We start from the raw sequence: 24,312 nt of genomic DNA on the forward strand, positions 1-24,312 counted from the left end.
TCTATTTTTACCAGATGAGAGGAAGCTGCCATCGGTGACTAACACTGCTGCCCGACTTCCTGTCCATTGCTGCCATTAGCATGTCCCTCCGTCGTCCCATCGTTACATTACAAACATGTTTGGTTGGCGGGGGACATTTATTGACTGTCAAAAGTTTCTCTTGATTATCATAATATTTAGCAGTTAGAATGTTTGCGTCAAAATTGCTAACCATTAATGCTTTATTACAGCATGAGTCTTTCATATATACATTCATCAAAAAACATGACAGAAAAATGAACTTAAACATGTAACGAGAACAATATATCAATATACACCTGTAAAACAATATACACCTGTAATGTAGGACATACGTCAGTGCTTCCATTCAAATCATTAACTATTCATTTCAAATGAAGGTCTATAATATAACGTGTTGTGGCTCAGACCGCTATGATGTGTTTGTAACCTACAGGTGAACATTTGGACCAAGTACCTGAACCTGAGCGTTTTTTTTATGTTCTTTCAAGTACTTGGGACGACCACCTTATAGTCCTCATCGGTCTCTACTCCGGCCTCCTCCTGTGAGAGCAACACACGGGTTACTTCATTCATTTGTACAGTGAGGAGGAGGAAGGAGGAGAGTGATGAAGCCATGAAAAGTTTCATTTCACTCACCAGGAACTCCTTTTTGCTCTTTGGATATCCCTCCAGGATGGCATTCATCATGTCTGAAGCCTGAGAGAAACACATAGACACAAACACTAACACTACAGCTGTCTCTTCAACAAAAGCCAACAGATCAATACAACTCTTCTTTATTATCTGTACATGAATATTAGTTAAAAAGAAATGGGAAGAAAGTGTTGTTTTTAGCACCATCCTACATATTAATTTAATATTTAATGACTAAAAAATTAAAAAGGTGGCATTATGGGTTCAACAATTAAAGCTGCAACTAACAACTGAATAATTAATTAATCTGTCAATTATTTTAACTTTATTACTTTAATTATTATTTTAATTATTTGTTACATGAAGCAAAGAAAGTAGAAAATATTCACAATTAAGTGGCTAAATAATAAAAAAACTATTAATTGATGAGAAAAATACTAATTGTTTAATCATTGCAGCCCTAGCAACAACTAAACAAACATCTAAAAACAAGCAGTACCACAAATGTTGCAAGTTAAATCAAGGCTACACAATGAAATACATTTTTATTTTTGAAATAAATGAATAAATAAAAGCAAAAATGGTAAGATTCTAAGGATTTTTTTCTCTCTCACACAAAATGTCTGAACATAAAGAAGAGAGTAGATGTTCAAGTTTCTGCTGATTGTTATACTTTACCAATCTCTTCCTCTTTTTCCACTCTTTCACGTAAATAGTCCTCTCTTTGTAAACCTGCAAATGGATATAATATGAATTCACTCCATTGCAAATGTAGCATTATATATTTACACAACACTGTAGATTCTAAAAAGGGAGACAATGGAAAAGACACCTTCTCCTTCTCCTCAGGTGTGACGTGATTTGTGGCCGACTTTATCTTCTCCAGGCGCGTTCTCTGACCACAACACTCGCTTTTCAGCTGCTGGATCTCTGACACCATTTCCTCTGTCGTCAGCGAGCTGTTGAGCTCCTTCAGCTCTGGTATCACAGATTACACACAAAGTTACACACAAAGTTAAACACACACACAACATCCCCTTTTCAAGGACACACTGTTCAGCAAATATAAAAACATGGCTTCTCAGGCAGAATATTTACTTGTGTATCAAACTGCAACGTAACACGGCGACAAATGCAAACATTTCGGTTCCCACGAGGCTCTAAGAAAACATAACCCAGGCTCTATCTTGAGACACCAGCTTGCAGAGACAAAGAGCGAGTCCTCCCACCTGCTTCTAACTGTCTGCAGCTCTGTGTGAATGACTGGGCCTCCGCACTGAGCTCTGAGATCTGACAGTCCATCGCCTTCAGGTCTGCATCGTTTACATCTTTGAACTGAGCCTGTAGAGACAGTCAGCAGTCAGTCTTCATGCTTCATTATTATTATTATTATTTATGTCTATAAATGCAAGGTAGGAGTGGGAATCACAGGGGAACTCACGACACAGTATGATGCGCGATACAACAATTCTGTGATTATCAATATATCGCAAGACAATCATATAACTAAGAAGACAAAACGTCCTTGAAAAGTTAAAAATGCAGGATTTCTCTATTTATTCACAGCATAGAGAACAAAGTGTGTAAAGTCTATGTGTTGAATGTGGACAGAGCATCTCTTAACGTAGGAGACATGACGCCGCGACGAACCGGCGAGTGAAACTGGCAGAGATTGTTTAAAATGTCAACATTTGCCCTGGCGTATCATTTATCATATTAAATGAAGGACAATAATATATCAACAAATCAATATTTTGACCCACTAATAACGCAGGGTATGGTTGTGTGATAATGACATATGTGCTGAACAGGTCACATGACAGCCTTCAACCTTGGCAGGTGACTTTTACCACTGTACGGGCACCAGTACCAGTGTGGGAGAAGTCACCCTCACGGTCACTGATCATCTCAAAATAACGAAAAGTGCCACATCGGCCCACTTCTCGCACAGCTGCTCAAATTAGGCTTAGATTCTCATTTAAATCGATTGGTCGTTTGGTTGTTTAAGTGTCATTAAATGTTGGTCAATGTTTCTCAAATGTCTTGTTTTGTCCACAAACACAAACGACTCAGTTTTAATGATTTCCTTGTCGTATAGCGCAAAGAAGAACCCATTTAAGAAGCTGAAAAATCAGAGCGCTTTATTTAAAATGACTAAAAAATTAAAAATCTTTGAGATTAATTTACAAATTGTTGTGTCTAGACTGAAGCACTCTTTTATCAGGCAATTGTAAACCTTAATTAAAACTGAATTAAGGATAAAACAGTTTCAGATCGGTTTGAGTTCTTGTTTTTTTTAATGATTAAAACAAGCTCTCTAAGCTTTCAGCTTCTTAAATGTGAATAATATCTGGTTTCTTTTGCTCCGCAAATAAATCATTCAAACTGATTCGTTTTGGATTGAGGACAAAATAAAACATCATCATTCAAGACTGATCAAGATTTTTCATGATTTTTTTTTGGATCAAATGAGAAAATAACTGACACAATTTACCTGTTTTATGTAATCTTTATTCCCCATTATTGTGTGTGAGATTGCAACTAGAGCTGCCAACAAAGCAATATTTACTTTGAGCACCGAGTGTTCACAGTAAACACAAAACGTCAAACTAACCTGATCAGCAAAATAAATCTTTTGCTTGCCATACGTTTTCTCCTTTATCTTGCCCTCTAAAGCCAGAACCTCCATGGCTTTGACCACGGCCTGGTGAAATAACAGACAATACAATCATAAATCATTCATTAATCATTTGTTCACACACATTCACATCTGAAGGTTTAACTTACAGTTTTGCCCAAGCCATGCTGCTTCTGTAGGTTACAAAACACATCCTGAGCGCTGTAAGGCCGGTTCTTCTCGTTCAGATAGGCGAGGATGAGCGACGCACCTGTAGATGACAACAGGACAAGGCCGAGTCACAAACTGTTCTTACAAGAACCATTGTCATTACACCTAATTATACTCAAAATATCTTTATGACATTCAGGAGAGGGGACTTGAGTTAGGACCCCAAATTCCTGGAATAGTTTAAGGCTCAAAAGGATCTTTATTTTCCCAAAGGGGCAACTGGGTTTACAGCCAGCAGTAACACAGCAGATAAACATATACAAAAACTATATAAACACACTTTAACTGATGAACTCGCCATTTTCAAATCATCCCTTTAAACTCAGCATGACTCATCTTTTAATAATACATCACAGATAACCATTTAATTGTATTAATTGTTGAATTACGGTATTAAGTTGACCAGGTGCTGAATAAGGCTGAAACAATTACTCGGTAAATCATCTCATTACTAGGCAAGGTAAGTTCACTTATATAGCACTTTTGACAAGGCAACAAGGCATATCAAAGTACTTGAAATTGATTAACCGTTTTAAGTGTGTGTTTGTTTTTAAGATTTAAATCAAGTTTTCTACACTTTGGTCTATGGACAAAACTAGACATTTAAGAACTCGATTAATCGAGAAAAATACGTTAAAAACAGGTGCGGACAGAGGCTGTATTTTGGTCAGGACGTTTTTATATCTAGCCGAGAGTGAAGTATCTTTGTTTCTTCTTTTAAATAATGTTATTTTACATAAAAGTAAAGTCGTCATTTAGGAAACGGAGCACAACATCACACAAACAGTTAGCTTAGCTTATCATGCTATCAGCATATGAGCTGTTTAGCTAAAGTTAGCTGCTAGCCTCGTAAACAAACGTACAAACGTATTTTGGACAACTGACGGACTTTATCCGCTCCGTCAGACAAGATATCGATCTGTTTACGACCAGTAGAGACACAATACATCGTTAAACCGCTGCTTGTCGACTCACCGTTGTCTTTTTTACTCATCGCTGATCAAACTAAACCAAAATGACTTCACGCTTAACTTCCGCCTTCAAAGTTTCGCGCGAAATGTGCGTCACAGACAAGATCGTTATGTTGTTGTGATGCATCACTTCAGAGGACAAGCCAGGTATGGAGGACGGTAAATGACATTATAATACATTAATAAATACATGGATTAATGAACGACTACAGAACTAAATTGATGAATAAATGATAGTATATTTTAATTTAATTTTAATATCCATCTGGATAAATGTTGACATGGCTTTAGTGTTTATCTTTATAACTTTGCTCGAGATCTCCAGAAAGGTGAACACAGTGAGATGTCTGTATATTCTACTGGTCTCAAAGCTAGACACGCCTAAAATATGAAAACAAAATTGTAAACAGTCACGAATACAAAAACGCCAGTTAAAGGTTGGGTAGATGGGAAAAAAAATTAAAATAAATATATATATATAGAGAAATATATATATAACATATAATATATAATATATAGAGAGAGAGAAAGATACTTTTTTTAAGAACATAGCATGGGATGACTGTACAATTGAGTCAACTGTTGGTTTAAGTATTTAAACAACACTGAAGAATTCTATGTTGAGACCTGAAATATCAGTACACGTTTCACAATAAACGAGGCATAACTGCAAACATTTTTATTCAATTTTGATTTGCACATCAAAACATATCAAAACCAAATACGGTGAGGAAAAAATACACAACTATGCACATTTAATCGCCATCAAACTGACCACAGACAACTCATTTAGAGGAAATGACTCTTCATAAAGCAGCAATGAGCAACTCTCTTGATAGACTTGATATTGACCTCTTCCTTAGCATCAAAAATACCCAGCAATTCCCCCGTCAGTGTGCAATTTTTCTAATAATAACCTCTGTGAGTTTGAATCCAGCAGGATTATTTATTTTGTCATAAATCTCTCACAGCTACAGCTTTTGTCTGAAAATAAAACAGCTCTATCGAAAGCCAGCATTTTTTTTCTTTCATATTTGATTTCAATAAATCTCTGATTTCAACCATCGCTTACAGTATTTAAGTGCCTTTTCCACTGTAAAATGATGGCATACTGACATGGTGTGTTAACTGACTGGAAATCAGATTGGCCAGCACACACAACCTTAACTAATACAAAAAAGATATGATGACATCATTCTATAGCAAATGTTTATGTAAACAATGATTTCCCCATTAAAATAGTGAAAGAGCCATGGATTCAAGGACTTCGCTTGTCTCAAAATGTTCAGCATGAGTCAACTACATGAAATTTAAACATGATAAAAGAGAAATGTGTAAAAATATCACTTCAGAAAAAGGACACACGGAGCAGAAAGCTCATTCACACATTATGTCACAGGCTTGTATTAAAGAACAGGAAAATAAGATATAGTGTGAACTTATATCAATGAACACATACTGTATGCTGTATATCTCACCCTGGGACACAAGTATAACTTCAAATACTCCACTGGGACAGAAAACTTAAGACATTTAAGAAAATAAAGTAAGCTTCAAATATTATGAATATGTCTTCATGTTCTAGCAGAAAAAAGTAAAGAAACTAACATGGAAAAGTAACTAAAACTGAACTTTTATTAATAAAATGTGTAAATTCTTCCATGTATACCTGCAAGATAAAAAAAAAAATCACCTATTCAGAATGTGACAATGTGTGCCTTGAAAAAACAGCAGAGAACTAACATCTACACGGTTTATTGGGCAGAATGTGATGGAAAAATATGAGGGCTGATTTATCCGTCTATTCCACACACAATTACGAAACATCAAACAATGGATGGATAAGCCGTTTCTAAACCAGCATTATCAAAGCAACGAGGCTCAGATCAACTAACAGGTCAGTCACATTTGGTCCCGTGTTAAATAGCCCTGATTTTTGAGATCTCCTAGTAGAAAATATTCGATGGCCAATGCTGTTCTTCATTTCAAGGGTATGGGTGTGTTCAGTTACAGGACAATGTTGTTGTTGTTAATAATAATAATAATAATAATAATTATTATTATAAGAAATAAAAATAATAATGCTGGTTTCTTTAATGTCTTAAAGTGGTTTATTATTTATGTTGCTGCATTTGCTATTGCTCAGCCTACAAAGTAAAAGTCTTCATAATGATCAGGGATTAAAAGTAGGGGAGTTTGTTAGTTTGAAAAGATAGAGAGAAAAATAAAATAAAATACTTCACAGTGATAAACTGATGCAATCAGAAAGAAGCAGGGCTGCTGGGACCTAAAATCGCCTATCACACATTCACGAGTCGTCAACATGCACACACACGGACAAACACACACGCACACATATTACTGTGGTTTACCCAGCAGACTAGATAGAAAGTTAGAACCCTGGCTCTCTCCTCGTCTAGTGCCCCCTCCTCCTCCTCCAAGGGGATCCATTTGGTTCAGTTCAGACTGATCCAGCATTTCAAAGTCCTCTCCGTCCAAGTCTGTGTCCAGCTCGGAGCTGGACTGCTTGCGGTAGCTTCGGTGGGCTCTGGATGTGGGAGGTCCTTCTCTGCGCTGAGCGGCAGGAGGAGGCCTAGGTTGCAACGCCCCTTCCAACGCCGCCTGGAATATTCTGCTGGTGAGGAATCCAGCGACGTCTCCAGTGAAATTGGAGGCAGGTGGCAGACCGCTGAGGGACAGTTCTGCATCCAGATCCTCCTGGTCGGAGTCAAGATGAGCATCCACATCCAGCACTGAGGCCCGGTGACTGGCAAGGCTAGACAGGCACAGACTTGGCAGCCCAATGCTAGTGTCGTCATCATCATCCATGAGAGTGGCATCGGGGTTTATGGAGGGGAAATCTGGGAGGTCTTGAGCAAAAGACTCCTCCACATCACTGTGCCTGTCAAGATCTGTCCAAAACAGAGAGAGGAACAAGGTCAGAGACAAAAACTAACCATGAAATAAAGAAAAGTCAGTCTGATGCATCTTCACACTCACCCTCAGAACCCTCGGTGAGTGGAGTTTGGCCACGAGACAGATTAAATGTCCCATTGTCAGTGCAGGACACTTCAGCGTCAGAGTGCTCAGAGTCTGTCAGTGCAAGTTCCTTTGCAACAACAGCATCATCAAACTGAGAGGGAAAAAAGGAATCAAGAGGTTCAACATTTTCCAAGTTTTGTTCCACGTAAGTGACTAAAAACGTTTCCTCTGTGACAAAATGTTTGCACACATAGCTGCATGTTATGTTAAGTTCCTGACAGGAAGCATCTTAGATGCGCTACTGCAAATAACACTGACACAGAATACAAAGCCACAGCAATGTAGTGACTGGAATATCTATTTTAATGCTAAAATGTCACACCTTCCCACTGAGAACATAGGCGTTATTTCAGTTGCCAACAGCCAATTTAATCACTGCATAAACAAAAGGGTGCACATGGTGACACCCGATAAATACAACAGAGGTGTTAAGTCATTATGTATGTAGTAGGCAAGTTTCAACATGTCCCTACACATCAGGAGGACAACAATGAATAATTGCTCCTGGTAAGTGAAAGTAGCATGAAATATGAATGATTTCATTTTACAGCACAGGAAACAGACGACAGTGCACATGAACATCAAAGTGAGTGGAAACTTACAGTTGGGCAGAAAGCAGCCAGCTCCTCTTCACTGTCACTGGCTTCACCAGAGGCTGCACCATGGATGGGCCTTCGCAGAACTGCACAATGACATACAAGTTCAAATTTATCACGAAAGAAGTATTTCTTTTGGACAATACATTAATATCATATTAATATTGTGTTGTCAGACAAGATACTATCATTTTGTGATACGGCATCTGTTTTTAAAAACATGCATTGGGTCGAATATTTTGATATTTATGATATGAAATGAATTATTCATCAATGGAATGGCATGCAATTATATTAGAAAACACTGCTATCAAGTCATCTTCAGTTTAAAGCCCAATTATATAACAGAATTTGGCTACATTTATAGGCAATATAATTGTTTCTTAGAAGATAAGAAATTTTAAAATTAAACATTAAAAAACAAAATACATGTATTTTAAGTATTACTTACTTAAAAACAACTGCATTTTAAGTACATAATACAGATCATAAACCGCTGGAATATAGAGATTACTGTATTTTTAGTGATGGATATTTTCTTTTTTAAAGTACATTACAGTATTTACAGTCCACTGTCTCACATGAGCACCACAGAAAATATTAGATAGATAATAGATAAAAACATATTGCCAAACCATAGCTGAATAATACCTGTATTGTTTGGTTTTTATTACTATTATTTAAATGCACTGTTTCAATTTAGCAAATAAATCAAAAGTCCAGCTTCCCGTCACTGTGACAAAATTGGATTTGCTCCTTACACTGGTTATCAAAAGGCTTTGACATCATGTATCCACGAACACTGAAGTCCAGTCGCTGCAGGACTGGCTCCAGCTTCACACACACATGCTGAAACACCCTGTGATAGGCTGCCAGGGGGGCCAGGAGAGTAGCCAACACTAGGGACAAAGGGTAAAAAAACAAACAGTTATTAATGTGGAGAAAGAGGTCATTCAATTGCATTGTGCAGTGTGTGTGTGTGGGTGTGTTGCAGATAGTGTAGATGCAGTATCTGGTAGTCAGCCAAAAACACCTACAAGGATTCAATGGAGATATAAGAGGGAGCAGCGGGGGGGTAAACGAACAAGCTGCAGTGGATTGTTTTTAGACGTCAGAGCAGACTAGGGCCATGGCATGTCTCGCCTTCCAAGCTCTGCAAAGCCTACATTGGTTGGATGTTAGGAGATTATCCTGGTCTCAGTCTGACCTCCTTAGCTTTCTGCCTGGCGCCGTTCTCTTGTTTACCCCAGCCCCGAGTATCTCATCCCGGCTTTAATCACCTCACAGACTAGGCCCCGGTGCTGGGGCACCACAGATCTTGTTTCAGCACCCATGTATTTTTAATCGAAGCAGACAGGCTGAGTCTCCCTGTCATTGTGGTCTCTTGAAGGGGTGTGGATCTACAGTTTGGGACTCACCAGCAGAGTAGGAGAGCACCAAGCCAGGAATGTAGCGCCCAACAACAGCCAAACAGGAGAACACCCCGCAGGTTAAGACACAAAACTAGAAGAACAAAAAAAGGCAGGGAACTGAGTCAGCACATTTGCAGAACAATGTACTGACAAATGACCACACATGGAATAAGGGTTCTGCGTATTGTTTTTTTAATATCAGGTGTGGTCCTCACCATGCCAGGGTTGTGTTGTTTGTACTGAATCACACTGGATGCAAGAACTGCTCCACTGACCCAGGCCTCAGCAATATGGTGGCAAAGTTCAGGCACACTGAGGATGCCAGGTTGCACCAAACCCCAGCTGTACCAAAAAAAGAGAAGACCAGATTATGAAAACTATGAGCAGGCTTCTTATTGTACCATTATTTTGTCTCAAGACACAGACAACAGAAAACTGTGGCTAAATTAAATAACTTACCTTTCATTTTCTGATTCATCCAGTTTTCGGACTGTGGAGAGAAAAAAAACATGTATAGCTATAAGACATATTGTTCACATTTGAATCCTTCATTTATTAGATTTTTTTTTGTGGCATTTCTGCCTTATACAGTAGCTGATACAGATATTAAAGTCTGACAATCTGGTGTGGAACACACCAGATTACCCCACCTGACACATATTATGCATTCATTAGATTTTGTTCTCTCTTTTATCTACTCTGTTCCGACAACTTGGTGTCAAACTTGTATTATGTACCGAGTATACAATGTTATGAGAGAGTAATTGCGAAATGTTCATAGTATGGGGCTGAAAATCTGTCCTGATAGCAGGGGGACACTTGTTGCAATCACAAGAAAGTGGGACATCATTCTAGTTCAAGTACAACAACAGCAAGAAACCCGAGGCCAGGGTTTTAAATAAACTGAAAATACACAGAGCATGCCAGACTTTGAGGAATAAAGAAGATCCCCCCCATTAAGGGAGCTCATAGCACCTCTAAGTTCTGGCCAAATCTTGTTTCTCCAGGTGTCAACACAGATGATCACAGTCAGACCAGAAGCCAGAAGGAAAAGCAGGCGCAGTGAGGTCAAAGCAAAGAACCTGAAGGAAAACAAAACACATGAACAGTCAGTAAATCCAAAGCCTGTTACCTCAAGAGTAAACAAAGTTATATAATTCAACGGCTTAGCGTAGGACTAATGAAACCACAAATTAATTAAGTAAGAGAGAGGGTAGAGGAGGAACTCAGCAAAAATAAAATAAAAATGTACTCTTAATCCTAGGTCTAATTTAAATTAAAAAAACAAAACAGAGTTCCACTTACCAACAAAGGAAAAGCTGCAACATCTTCATGTAAACTGTAATATCACAAGATGACTCTGGTGTTGTCCATTATTTTCAATAAAAACCAAACCCTTAATTGTTGCCCCATTTTCAGATCACAAGACCACAAAAACACCTCTGCAAGATTCTGCCAATCAGCAGTTAACAGATTAACTTCCTGAAGAATTTGTTGGCAGAATTACGTGTACTATTGTTTGAGATAGCAGTGCAATTAGTAGTTGCAGTTCAGAAACATTTATACTGGACCTAAAATACAATGACTTTAGAGCAGCTACTTCTTACTCTTCGTAAAGGGAAGTTTGTGATATCATGCAAACTTGTTAGATTTTACTATATTGGGTCCATTTTCAAAGGTCAACTGTCTGATAGGTTTCACTCAGTGACTCCCCATCTGACCAGTCCCTTATTGCATCAGTGTAGGATATGAATGGATCTCTGTAGGCAGCCTGCACTATATAGTGTGTTCTGAAGCACAAGTAAATGGGTGACAGGATGAATTTGGCAGTGGTTTAAAGGCAAAGTGCCTGTGCACCACAGACAGACAAACAGGCAAGTCAGCCTGGTTGTCCCTCTTTTCTGTCCCAAGCCAGTGACTATTAAATCACGATTTCTTCTGTATTTTCTTGTGATGTTAAAGAACATCTTTTTGTTCAACCCTCTTATGACCATCATGATAATCAGGCTGTCTGGATTTATTATTATTATTTACTGATTTTATGGCTGTTGAATTGTCAAAAAATGTTCAGCGAGTGAGTGCTTCTGCCCCTTTTTCCAAGATAACGCTGATTTCTATATCTGGCAGTTATTCAACCGTTTAGGAATACAGAACTGAGAAGCTGACATCACAAACGTGTGACATTTTCTGATAAACAGTCTAGGAGAGGTCAAAAGGTAATGAGAAGTACGCATGCCAAATCCTTTCAGCGACAACAGGATTGGTAAGAGAGGGGTTAAGCACTTCATAGAACATAAGCTGACCTAATGTTACGTTTTGCAAGTCCATTTTTGAGATATTCAATATCTATTCTTTACACATTTATGTATGTACTTCTAACTTCACTACATTTATTAATTACATATATTTACTTTATTTATCCTTTTATCAAGAATTTTTGACCACAACTTAATTAGAGGATTTTACTGTGCTTGCACAATGGCAATAGCAAGTTAAGTGTCATAAATAATAAATAAATAAAAACACTGTGAAGACATGTCACTTATTAGTATTGTACTTAATATTGCTTCATTTTTCATCAAGGTCAAAACAGAGATGTGTAAATATACTGCTAATCACTAACATGTGCTTGACACATGATGCCATTCAAGATCTGCCATGCCAATTCCACAAAGAGACTACAGGTCCTACAGTGACAACACATGGAACTGCAAATTGCAGATTTACCTTCGTACAATAAAGGAGGTACAGGGCATTGTACTGGAGAGTGCATCTATAAATAGAGCCACTAACCAGCCATCTGTCCCGTCTTGAATTGACAGGTGAAACATTTGTATTGTGCTTAAGCATCAGCTGCTTTCAGTCACAGTTTTTTATTTTTTGCTTAACAACCACTAAGCATGAGACTATGTGAAAATGTAACTGTGATAATTCATAATTGTAAAAACAAGATTTACATTCTGTTTGGTTTGTAAATGTAACAGAAGAGGGCTTTCAGTCTGTACTCAACCTTCATAGATCTGTATTTGTGCACAATTTTAACAGCTTACAGATATGGAGGAAACTGATGAAATAATGTTAACAAAAATTACTTCTTAATTCATTTCTAAAAGAGACAATAATACAAAAACGTGCTACTGGGGACACTGGATATTGTTAAGTAAACATTCTTATGTGAAAGCAACGAAGACAGTCAAAAGTAGGTCAAAAGTGGCTCAACTAACCTCTTTTGCAGTATTGTGATTATATTGTATGTACATGTAATGAACTAAGAAAATAAGCATGGCTTTTAAAATCTATGGATATACAATAAAGAAAGTTTTAATATTAAGACAATAAAAAATACAGTAGTATTGACAGCATTGCAGAGGACATGTGAGACACTGTACTAATATGAATAACACTGGGAGCATTGCGCAACAGATTATTAAATTAGCATGTTTCATGTGTTCAGTCTAACAGCAGCGATCATACTGTATCATGTCACATCCCTAACGACTGCAAATTCTATATTGTCAATGTGGGTTTCTAAAATAGTAAATACAATAAGTAAACCAGGGGTCTCAAAATCAAATGACCTAGGGGTCATAACAATATGTCATCATGATATTGAAATAACAATAGTTGTGGTAGTATTTCACAGAAGTCTATTTTGTCTTTTATTAGTCCTAGTATTTTTATTATAGTCTTTTATTACGCTGTACAGCACTTTGATCCACCTTGGTTGTTTTAAAGAGCTTTTAAATAGTATTTTAATTAAACATGACTCTTAAAGTCTAAAATTTAAAAAAAAAACTCACCAGAACACAATGTTGACCACAGCGTAGAGAAGCACACACTGCAAAGGTCTCTCCCACACCAGGACGGACTGGAGGTAGGTCAGGACGGGCTCGTAGGGCCCCAACCTGGACTGAAGCGTGGCTTTGACAGCCCGTACCTGCGCGTCTCTCTCGCTGTAGCCCGGTCGACTCCGCATGCATACGCTACCAGACCCCTGCTTGGCAGCGCAGTCCTCCATGGACGTGTCTTCCAATACCCCAGTGTGTGCCATTATGAAATAAATGAAACCTGAAAAAATTGTATTTCTAGAAATATAAACACGCAGAGAAGCGTGGTGGACGTGTGTCAGCACAGCGCCGCTCAGTCACTTCACAACACCCGGCTAAAAAATATGCGCTAAAAGATTTAGCCTAGCAGTTAGCCACATTAGTTAAGTGATCGTGTTTAGTGTCTAAAAATGACCGCCGAGCCATGTTACAAAGAACCTCGCCGTCAACGCCACCGAGTGGATGTTTTTAACTGAGCTGACACCAACTATTTTGGCATTTTTGCAGAAATTAAAAGCAGCGTTCTCTCCCCCCGAAAGGGACAATATGGCGAAACCTGTTTATCCGAGAAAGCAACGGTCCAATCAGGCTCCGCACACAGCCTTCTGTGTCATGCTGCGTTCACGGGCACTCGGTATATCTGTTTGGTTCGAATGGCTTTGATGTGTTTCATGGGAGAAAAAATAATAACTCAAAAGGTTTAGATGGTGCCGGACTGACAAAAAAATAGTCAGATATGTTATGTTTGTCATAATTTATATTTTTAATTGGCTCATTCGTTAAAAAAACACTGTCAGAGAGCATAAACATTTGATTTTCGTATGCTATTATGTTGAGTTGCGTGTGAGTACTCCGACACAGTAGGTGGCGGAGTACAAATGTGACACCGGCGTGTGCGCCGTTTGTTCAGGACGTCACAGCAATACCAAGCGGGAAGGATCGGTCTGCTGTCGCCGCTGCATCTCCTGTGTGTAGTGGTTTTCCAGTGTTCTTGAGCTGGTTTCTAAAACCAGGAGCGACCTAGAAATTAAACATGCCGCGGGAAATAATCACGCTTCAGCTGGGACAGTGTGGAAATCAGAGTACGTGTCTAGTTTTGTTGGTTAGCATTGGTATCATCCCTTCTCTTTAGCCATAGTCAGTGTCCTGACAAAAGTCAGTTAGCTGAGGTGATGTCTGTGTAACGACGTCATACAAGTAATATAATATAACAAAGAGAATACAGCACGACTAAAAACAAACAGAAAAAAAGAAAACGCCTGTGTAATAGTGTTTCTGCACAGTTAATCTGATGCACGTTAACGTTAGCCACCACTGCATATTATGCTAGTTTGGTTTATTTTGCTATATGTTTGTCGATCAAAGCATTAAAGGTCACGTACTGCTTATTAACCTGACATAACGTTGTTACTATGGTAACAATCTTCTTGTCTATATTTTTCAGTCGGTTTTGAGTTTTGGAAGCAGTTGTGTGCAGAGCATGGCATCAGTCCAGAGGGGATCGTGGAGGAGTTTGCAACTGAAGGCACCGACAGAAAGGATGTGTTTTTCTATCAGGTAAAACTGTATTATTACTGATGTAATGTGTTTGGTTAGGAATCATATAGCTTATGTTAATCATGAATGAAGAAAGACGTCAATATTTCACGTGAGTGACTTGTAAAAGCCTGTCTTAACTCGCCACCATACAGTGCTTTTGATTTATTTCTTAACGTGTCTATGGTGAGCTGCGTCTTTTCCCATGACTTATTATTCGTTATTTCATATGCAAGAGGTTTAGGGCCACATATGTTGTTTTGGAAACAAAATTTAAAGGCCAGACCAGCCTGTCTGGCACAAACAACCATACCGCGTTCAAAGTCACTTAAATAAGCTTCATTTCACATTCTGATGTCCAACTGGAACATCAGCAGGTCGTTTTCTACACAGTTAAACGTTTGTGTTGTACAATGTTGGGCTGTCTCAGGCAAAAGAAGAACAATGTGACACAGTTGTGGTGATTTCTTTGATCATGACTCCCTAAACGGTGTGGTCCTATGTCGTTCTGTGGGAACGACCAACGACAGCCTGCTAAAAAAGTTCTTAAAACGCATGTCACACGTGATTTGTATTCATCTTGAAGGACTGCTGAAATGACCCAGACTGAAGGAGCTATTATTCAACCACATCCAAGTGTATTGCCATTTACATTCATCCACCTCTCTCTCTGTGTTTTTGACGTGAACATTAACTGAAACTTTGCACACGATTGGATGATTGCACCTCTAAACTGTTGTAACCTGTATTACAGAATTCTATTGATGATTCTGTGTAGTTGAGATACACCTTTTTTGCCACTAGATGGCGTCATTGCAGCGTAAATTAATGCCACCCGGTCTCTGCACAAACGCAGCTACCTCCAGAAAGTTCAACTAACCTCTGGTTGTTGATAAAACTCCCCAGGCTGACGATGAACACTACATCCCCCGTGCCGTCCTCCTGGACCTGGAGCCTCGAGTGATCCACTCCATCCTCAATTCCCCTTATGCAAACCTGTACAACCCAGAGAACATCTATCTTTCTGAGCATGGAGGAGGTGCCGGCAACAACTGGGCCAGTGGATATTCACAGGTGATCACACACACTTTTTGTTTTACACGTTCTTTATTGTTACACAAAAACACTTGACTCAAATCTGTTTTTTTGTTTTTTTAGGGCAAAAAAATCCAAGAGGACATCTTTGATATCATTGATCGTGAGGCAGATGGCAGTGACAGTTTGGAGGCAAGTTTATCGTTCATGACATACAGACATGACTGTGGCAGTGTTCATTTTTGAAAACTGAATTTTTGACATCCAAGAAACAACTTGACAGCATATGGCGTTGGCTGTGTGTAGAAATATGATGTGGTGCTGTCAACTGACTCTCAAACCACACGAGAGCAACTTGCTACTGAGGCCTGAATGTCAAACATTCAAGAAAACCAGTGAAGCATTTTTTGATTCATAGTTAATGTTCTGGGCACAGACAAGTGATTCTTCATGGCAGTTTTGTGTCACTTTGTGGTGGTAATTTCTCTGTCACATCATAGCAGTCTTGCATGTCTCTGTAGTTGTTTTTTTTGTCTCTTTGCAGTCTCTTTTTGTGGCCATTTTGAATCTCTTTTTATAATTCAGAGTCTCTTTCAGTAACATTTTGCAGGTGTTTTCAAGTGGCCCACTGACCCTTTGGGGCCCCCAAGCCTGTGACTAATAGGCCTGTTCTGAAATTCGTCCACGGTCTGAATAATATCAGGGGATACTTGATTGCAATCAAACATGACTTGACTTTGTCTTTGTTGTTTAAAAGCCATGTAAAAAAAAATATGAACGATTTGATTGAAATAACATGTTGAATGGAGCCAGGGCCTGTCATCTTGAAACCAGCAAAGCCCCAGACCTTTACTATTATTTTTAGTCAGTCTCTCTCTCTCTCTCTCTCTCTCTCTCTTTCTTCAGCTGCCAGCCTCCCATAAAATAACACTCACATTTCCCCTCTAAGGTCTGCAATTTCTGTAACTCATTCACATTATGACCCCACATTATTATTTAGTGCGTGCACTCATGTGTGCATTGGATAGGAAGGTGGGCTGAGTTGCCGTGAGCGTGTGTATGTTGGCAGGGTGTGGCATGTAGAACGTCTGGTGATAATAGCCGGGCGAGTGTTGAAGGCAGGTATTATAGGGTTGTCTTGGGGGGTATGAGGGAGCCTATTTGCAAGGTGGGGCTGTACTCCCATTTATATAACTGCCTAGAAAGAGAGGTATTTGGTCACCCACACACACACACACACACACACACGGAATTTACAGTAAGCTTTACACACTCACACGTGGCACAGCTGCTTCTATGAAATGAGTAAACCTCTTTTTTTTTTGTCTTTCAGGGATTTGTCCTGTGTCATTCCATTGCTGGGGGGACAGGGTCTGGACTGGGATCCTATCTGCTGGAGAAACTCAATGACAGGTCCACAACTACTACTAAATATTTCTCAATAGAGCTTTTTTGCGTCTGATGCGAAGTCATTTGGCCTTGTCACATTTGTGCTGATGCATTTGGTGTCAATATTCGACTGCATGACTTGGTTAAAATCCTGCTGTTTTTTCATTGAAAAACATTCACAAATTAAATACACTTGGCTGTTTTGCGTATTTTGTCTTTTATTTGGCTTCAAGTAATTCCACACAGCTGACATGGAGACTGCAGTGTGGCGGACGTGAAGCCCTCACTCGCATTCTGGTCACATGCCAGCAGTAGTGCATGTCCTTAGTGAAGGATTTACATGATATTTAGCGTTCACGGATGTATCAGATTTTATTTTTAGTCCTTTTTCTGATATCTAGTCCCGTAATTTTGACTAGAATCGAAACCGAAAACAGCTACTGAGTATTGTACTTGCTCATCCCTGACTCGCAAAAGTGCAGCTTGTTAACTTACAGTTTCTACAGCAAGGATCTCTTGTGTGAATAATATCTTGTAAACTGCAGGTACCCAAAGAAGCTGGTGCAGACGTACTCCGTCTTCCCAAACCAGGACGAGATGAGCGACGTGGTCGTTCAGCCGTACAACTCGCTGCTGACGCTGAAGAGGCTCACCCAGAACGCAGACTGTGTGGTGAGCGTTAAGCACTCGTGAATTGGTGCCGATGATTAATCTCCCTGCTCCATTATGTTTTACTGTGCAGCCACTGGACTACATAAATACCCTCCCAGGATGACACAAAAATAATTGCATTTGGTTTTTTTACGAGCGCTGGTTAGCTTTTAATCGCATGATGATAAATGGTAAGATGGCAAAATAAGTTCTTAAAGAAACGGCAGGAGTCAAACCTCTAAAAGGGAGTTATCGTGATACATTTACAGCTCATCGGACTTTTTGATCATGCACTTATACGTTTCAAAACATTTGAGAGTTACTTTAAGGAGTTGTGTTAAGTTGGTTCTTTTGCCACACAGCTCCCGCTCTAGGCTGCAGCTGCTGTGTTTGTGTCGCACACTAATTAAGAAGCAAAATGCAGTGGCAGCGCTGAGGCATTACAAATCGAACTTATTCAATCTCAGTCTCAAATTGGTGATTGTATTAGTCCGAGACACTCTGGCAATCTAATGGGGTTTCCTCTCAAATACCTTCTTCCTCCGGGGTCTTGCATAAGTCCCCTCATGTTGATTAAATTAGCTGGAAAGCTAATAGAATCTGTCCCAGAACTGGTCTCCCCTGTTGCGACTGTACAGTGCGTCTTTCATGCTCGGCTCTCCTAACAACAGCTCACTGTGTTTCTCCTCACAAGGTCTCTTGACGACGTCATTACTCAGATACCCCTCTCGCTCCGTCTTTAACTTCGTAGCAGTGGAATGACTTTCACCGTGTTGTTGTGCAGGAGGCAAACTCTCTCACTCCACTCTCTCCTCGTTTGTCTGGATAAATTCTCTGCAGGTGGTGCTGGACAACACGGCTCTCAATCGCATTGCCACGGACAGACTGCACATCCAGAACCCCTCGTTCTCGCAGATCAATCAGCTGGTGAGTTATGAGCGACGCGTCGCCCGGTCTGTCGACAGGTGTCACGTCCTAATTCTCAGAGCAGAGAACAAAGAAATGTGCGACAGGCTGTCACAGACATGTCTCCCTACTACAAATATTACAAGATTCAGAAACTTGTTTGACGAGTCAGTTGCACGTCAGACTGGATTTCAGCTTTCCAAGAAATGAGTTGCACGTGTCTGCACATAGAGAGGCGTTTTTTTTGCTCTTTAGGCCACCCACATTGAGATTTCATGACTTTCCACTTAATGCAAAACAAATAATTTGGAGTTTATTTGATTTATTTTGCGTAAGCCCCTTTCCCCCCCAACTCCAATTTAATGAATTTGTTATTTTCCAAGCTGTGCGTTTAACCCGAGCCTTCATGCCCCAAGGTCTCCACCATCATGTCTGCGAGCACGACCACCCTGCGCTACCCAGGCTACATGAACAATGACCTGATCGGCCTGATCGCCTCTCTCATCCCCACACCCCGCCTCCACTTCCTGATGACAGGATACACACCGCTCACTACTGACCAGTCGGTGAGTTGTGGTCAAAATAGCACCCGAGTACACCAAGCAGTCCTAATCCTCCTGTCATATTTTCATTTTTCAGTATTGGTAGTTTTTTTAATACTTAGTTTTCATCACATTTTGCCTCAGGTTGCCAGTGTGCGAAAAACCACAGTGCTGGATGTGATGAGGAGGCTTCTGCAACCCAAGAACGTGATGGTTTCCACGGGAAGAGAGAGGCAGCCGAGCCACTGCTACATCGCCATCCTCAACATCATCCAGGGAGAGGTGGACCCCACACAGGTATGCGCGTCCCCGCGAGTGTACGAGGGGTCGGCTTCGTGTTTGCTAACGTGCTTTTAAAGAAGGACTAAACTCCGATCGACTCCGCTGTAGGTGCATAAAAGTCTGCAGAGGATCCGGGAACGGAAACTTGCCAGTTTCATTCCGTGGGGTCCGGCCAGCATCCAGGTGGCGCTGTCCAGGAGATCTCCATACCTGCCCTCGGCCCACAGAGTCAGCGGTCTGATGATGGCCAACCACACCAGCATCTCCTCTGTGAGTACTCATCTCAACCTTCAACCATCTTTTTCTCGTTTACAAAAAGTTCCCTGTGAAGACTGAAAACCCTGTAGTACACGTGCCAGGACTGTAAGTTGTGCTGAAATGTTACAAGACAAAAGAAGAAGACGTTGTATACATTACAGAAATGGAGACAGAATGAACCAAGCCAGGAGAAAGAGAGGGAAATAATGTCTGTGTTTATGTTTCGTGAGAAAAAAAAAAAAGCAACTAGCGACAAATCTACCCACTTTCTGTTTTTCTTGACCTAAATACTCTACGAGATGGAAATGCACAATTCTGCCACACGAGTGAGATCCATCTAAGTGTATTTACACACTCACAGTGCACATAAACAGTGTCACAGATGACAATCCTTTATCTGTTTTGTTTATTCAAGTAAAAATAGGTTTTGTTTTCTCTTTATTTTGCGATTCAGCGCTTTTCTTTCACCTGTGTGTGTGCGTGTGTCTTTTCATTGACAGCAGTTGGTAAAACTGTCAAACAATAGACCAAATATGAGACAGCGCAAGAGAGAGCTGGGGAATATGACGTCAAATCATGATTCAAACCACCTCCAAATGCAGTGGGGTTTTATTTCTGCTGTCCAGTTTTTCATAACCGAGGAAAATCAGATTTTGTTTCTCTTCCAGTCTGAACAAGACCATGGTCACTTAATCTCGTCGGTTAGGGATTGTCTGCTATCTGCAACAACCTTCCATAGTATTCGCTTCTTCTGAATGAATACTTGAGAAGGTGCATTGTCCTAGTGAGTGAAGTTGAGCTGCGGCAGCCGCAGTATGAGGGAGATTCCACAAAAATTAGGTTTTGGTTTTGTTATGCTGCCAAACAAAGACATTTCCTCGAAGCTGGAAACATTTGTTTTTTTTCACTGGATCAAAACATAAGCTGTGAAGTTTAGGGGGAAAACTTAGATGCGATTTCGGCAAATTACTTAATCTGAAATGACTTGAGATAATCTGTACAGTCGGACTCATTACAATGCCCCACTTTGATTTCTTTTCAATTCACTGCAGTTCCCCTAATACAAGTCAGGAGGAATTACAGCTTTCTGTGGAAGTTTCGGTGAAGTCATAGATTCCGTTTTGGTTTTTTTTTTCCATTTCTCGTAACAAGATTATTTCAAAAAAGCAAAACAGAAAGTGTTTCTCAGAGAAGTAACAGTAAGAACCTGTTATCTAAGCCCCTTTCCTGGTGTTAATGGTGATTTCCTCTCGGTTGGTGTCCCGCAGCTGTTTGAGCGGACGTGCCGGCAGTATGACAAACTGCGTAAGCGCGAGGCCTTCCTGGAGCAGTTCCGCAAGGAGGACATATTCAAGGACAACTTTGACGAGCTGGACAACTCGCGTGAAGTTGTCCAGCAGCTGGTGGACGAGTACAGCGCGGCCACGCGGCCCGATTACATTTCCTGGGGCACACAAGAGCAGTGAACGGACTCAAGTCAACAATCAACAGAACAGCGATGGCCAGTTTATTCCTGACTCGGTGGTAACTTATACACGGACGTGTGTCCGAAAAATAAACACATTTGGTTTTTGGCTTTTTCCCTGAAAAATTATTTATTAGCATGTAATGCCCTCTCCTGCCTGAGGGGGCATAATCGATAATAATACCTATTGTCATTATATCAACTAAAATAACAATAAAATAACAAATTCTTAAACGTAGTTTATAAGAATCAGTCTCTTGAGTGACATTAAAGGAAGATTCTGTGCAGAAATCCGTTTGTCCTAAGCTCCACTTTGCTCCCTCGTGACCCGTTTTATTTACTTTTTCATAAACATCGTAATGTTTTGCCTTGTTTTGTTTGTATTCTTTCCCTGTACGTTTACTTCCAGCACTGTGCACTGCTGATTTACAGTCTATAAAAATGACTTGACAAAGGAGTGGAAGAATAAATAGTGTAATAGTCGATCGGCGTTACGTTATCGCACACTTTCAACATGCAGCTGTGTACCATCTATGTGCGTCAGATATGCATCGGTTATTTGTAGGACTGCTACTCACAGTTATCTTAATTATTGATTAATCTGTCAATTATTTTTGATTGATTTATTTCTTTTTGGGGGCAATTAAATGTCAAAAATGGCCATTTTCCAAAGATATTCAATTCATTTAACTGTCAAAGAGAACCAGAAATTCAAATAATTAATTGTTGAATGCAGAGTGAGCAATTTTCAATCATCTTTTTCCCAGTTTTCTTTTTGGTCGCTCGCAATTTAACATTTAAGAAGCCAATATCAGGAACTCAAACATTTAATCAGTTATCAAAATAATTGGCAATGAACTAAATGACAAATAATAAATGTATTATTGCAACCGTACATAGAAGCAAGTCGATAAACATGTGCTATAAAAACAGACATTTATCACGTGGAGAAAGTTTGCACACAGATGAACCCGCCGGTGCACGAGGGCAGATTTTTATTTTCATACTTGATCTCTGTGCCTGTAAATACGCTTGTAAGGAGTTAGCTGCTTCACTAGCGTTCTCTTTATCGCCTCAATTTCCATGTTATTTGTGTGTTGGACCTTTAAAAATGATTAATAAACATGTTTTTGCTGTAACTGCGCTCGTAATTGTAATTTTTCTACAAAGTTGCTGTCGCACGCACTTAAGGCTCATTGCTAAAGGGGAACCTAAAGGCACTTAGCAACACACGCTTAACCGGCAACTGTTTTTAGCCAGGAACCCCTCAGTACTGATGTCAGACGTAAAGGAATACATAAACTGTGCTTCTCAACCTCAGTTTCCCCAGAGTTGAGAAATATCTTCATTCAAAAGTCTTACACTACTACTTTGTTGGAAACCACACATATAACACATTAAATGTAAATTATCCAGATGTATCGTTCTTTATAAAACAAAGGATTTATTGTATAAAAACTGCCTCAGGATATTGTATTGTTCACTTGTAATGCCCTATATGTCATACTGTGTCGAAATATGGGGAAACACTCATAAAACAAACTTAGATCCTGTAATTAGTGCAAACATATATTAAATGTGTGATCAGTTTTGGGGGTAAAGTTATGGAATAAGCTCAATGATGAAATAAAATTGTGTAAAACTTCGGGTTGTAAGCTTACAATGCAAAGTCTAGTAATAACGGGCAAAGATAAGCCACATGCTTCAGCCTAAATGATCCCACTTTGTTTACTTTTATATGAATCTAACCGAAATAAAGATATTAATTCATTCATAAAGCTAATTCTTCTCAAAATGAAACGGGAAATGAGGAACAATAGCACCCAAGTCTAAAAATGTGGTAAAATGGTGTCTTTTTTTTATTAATTACATACAGTATTTATAGTTTTTATTGCACTTCCAAGTTGGTTAGAAAACACAATAGTGCAAGTAACTATACACACACATAACATAAAAATGTACCGTGCAGCATACAAACGAGCATAATACAAAGCAGCGAAATAACGCAGTTTTGATTTTGTTTTTTTTTCTTTTTTCCTTCCGTTCATAATGGAGCTCAGAGCTGCCTGCAGCTGCAGTAAAAAAACAAAGCTAAGATAGCGCCGTGACTCATCGAGGCCGTCCACACTGAGGAATCGTGAGTTTTGAGACTGAACGGGTTTGTGTAGCAGACAGTAAAAAAAAAACTAATTATTTTGCATATTACAAACTACTATAAGAGAAACGTGAAGGGGGTGTCTACAACAGTGTTTCCTATTTAAAGATCCTCTCGTGTAACGGAACGTTAATCAGGGGGATTTGTCTGCGTTTAGGATAAATACTACTTATAAAAAGCTTATTAAAAACATCTTTGGTCCACGCTCAAACCCATGACATGGCAAAAACTTTGGCTTCACAGAAATGCTACACAGTGAACACAAAAGGAGCTACACAGGATTTCCATATCTGAACTCAACCATGGCTCTCACCAGTTACACCTAATGTCAGGATGCACCTAAGAATTCTATTTAAGACGTAAAGGAACGGGGAAAACTAAGACAAAAGCACATAAATTATAATAATAATTTTTAAAAAAAGAAGCATTTATGGCCTGATTAGAGAGGTTTCTGTTCAAATAACAGGGGCCAGATGTTGAATGATCCACAGTATTAACGGGGGTTTACAGTATGTGTGGTTTAGGTTCAGTTTTATCAATCATATATACTGTACATTGTGAAAATAAGAAACAAAAGCAAGCACCTGCTGAGTTTGCGCTGCATTAGAATAGAAACTGACAGAGGCAAAAAGTATCCAATCAGTCAAGTGTTAACCAAGTTTTCATGTCGAGGATTTACAACCAAGACAAGCAGCACAACAAAGGACACATCAGAGCGTTTGGTGGAAACGACGTACAAACCA

The 24,312-nt window shown here is 39.5% G+C and overlaps 3 protein-coding genes across 3 annotated transcripts; 1 reads left to right on the forward strand and 2 right to left on the reverse strand.

Moving 5' to 3' along the window:
- Positions 1–207: 207 nt before the first annotated feature.
- LOC122785309 (PSMC3 interacting protein) lies at positions 208–4,545 on the reverse strand. Its single transcript, XM_044051044.1, has 8 exons — positions 4,478–4,545; positions 3,442–3,542; positions 3,269–3,358; positions 1,884–1,995; positions 1,487–1,632; positions 1,333–1,386; positions 658–717; positions 208–561 (listed from the first exon to the last, which is right to left on the reverse strand). Exons 1-8 carry the CDS (start codon positions 4,494–4,496, stop codon positions 505–507), a joined length of 639 nt encoding a protein of 212 aa, XP_043906979.1. The 5' UTR covers positions 4,497–4,545; the 3' UTR covers positions 208–504.
- A 592-nt stretch (positions 4,546–5,137) lies between these two features.
- On the reverse strand, positions 5,138–13,939 carry retreg3 (reticulophagy regulator family member 3). Its single transcript, XM_044051481.1, has 9 exons — positions 13,324–13,939; positions 10,499–10,605; positions 9,983–10,013; positions 9,739–9,865; positions 9,530–9,614; positions 8,873–9,010; positions 8,118–8,197; positions 7,474–7,606; positions 5,138–7,385 (listed from the first exon to the last, which is right to left on the reverse strand). The coding sequence occupies exons 1-9, from the start codon at positions 13,572–13,574 to the stop codon at positions 6,832–6,834; spliced, it is 1,506 nt and encodes a 501-aa protein (XP_043907416.1). The 5' UTR covers positions 13,575–13,939; the 3' UTR covers positions 5,138–6,831.
- Positions 13,940–14,268: 329 nt separating this feature from the next.
- On the forward strand, positions 14,269–22,553 carry tubg1 (tubulin, gamma 1). The gene is made up of 11 exons (XM_044050377.1): positions 14,269–14,432; positions 14,795–14,907; positions 15,793–15,960; positions 16,045–16,113; positions 17,255–17,334; positions 17,856–17,982; positions 18,802–18,888; positions 19,284–19,433; positions 19,554–19,706; positions 19,800–19,961; positions 21,218–22,553. The coding sequence occupies exons 1-11, from the start codon at positions 14,384–14,386 to the stop codon at positions 21,413–21,415; spliced, it is 1,356 nt and encodes a 451-aa protein (XP_043906312.1). The 5' UTR covers positions 14,269–14,383; the 3' UTR covers positions 21,416–22,553.
- The last annotated feature ends 1,759 nt before the right edge of the window (positions 22,554–24,312 follow it).

Source organism: Solea senegalensis, linkage group LG19 (assembly GCF_019176455.1).
Source record: "Solea senegalensis isolate Sse05_10M linkage group LG19, IFAPA_SoseM_1, whole genome shotgun sequence".
Classification (NCBI taxonomy): domain Eukaryota; kingdom Metazoa; phylum Chordata; class Actinopteri; order Pleuronectiformes; family Soleidae; genus Solea; species Solea senegalensis.

Coding starts and splice junctions, on each gene's coding strand:
- LOC122785309 (XM_044051044.1), bottom strand. Junction 1,633..1,883: donor CTGCAGACAGTTAGAAGCAG/GTGGGAGGACTC, acceptor CTGTGATACCAG/AGCTGAAGGAGCTCAACAGC. Junction 718..1,332: donor GGAAAAAGAGGAAGAGATTG/GTAAAGTATAAC, acceptor TGTTTCTCTCAG/GCTTCAGACATGATGAATGC.
- retreg3 (XM_044051481.1), bottom strand. CDS start 13,574: ATGGCACACACTGGGGTATTGGAAGACACGTCCATGGAGGACTGCGCT. Junction 9,866..9,982: donor GATGAATCAGAAAATGAAAG/GTAAGTTATTTA, acceptor TTTTTGGTACAG/CTGGGGTTTGGTGCAACCTG. Junction 9,615..9,738: donor AACAACACAACCCTGGCATG/GTGAGGACCACA, acceptor TTGTTCTTCTAG/TTTTGTGTCTTAACCTGCGG.
- tubg1 (XM_044050377.1), top strand. CDS start 14,384: ATGCCGCGGGAAATAATCACGCTTCAGCTGGGACAGTGTGGAAATCAG. Junction 17,983..18,801: donor CCCAGAACGCAGACTGTGTG/GTGAGCGTTAAG, acceptor AATTCTCTGCAG/GTGGTGCTGGACAACACGGC. Junction 19,707..19,799: donor GAGAGGTGGACCCCACACAG/GTATGCGCGTCC, acceptor ACTCCGCTGTAG/GTGCATAAAAGTCTGCAGAG.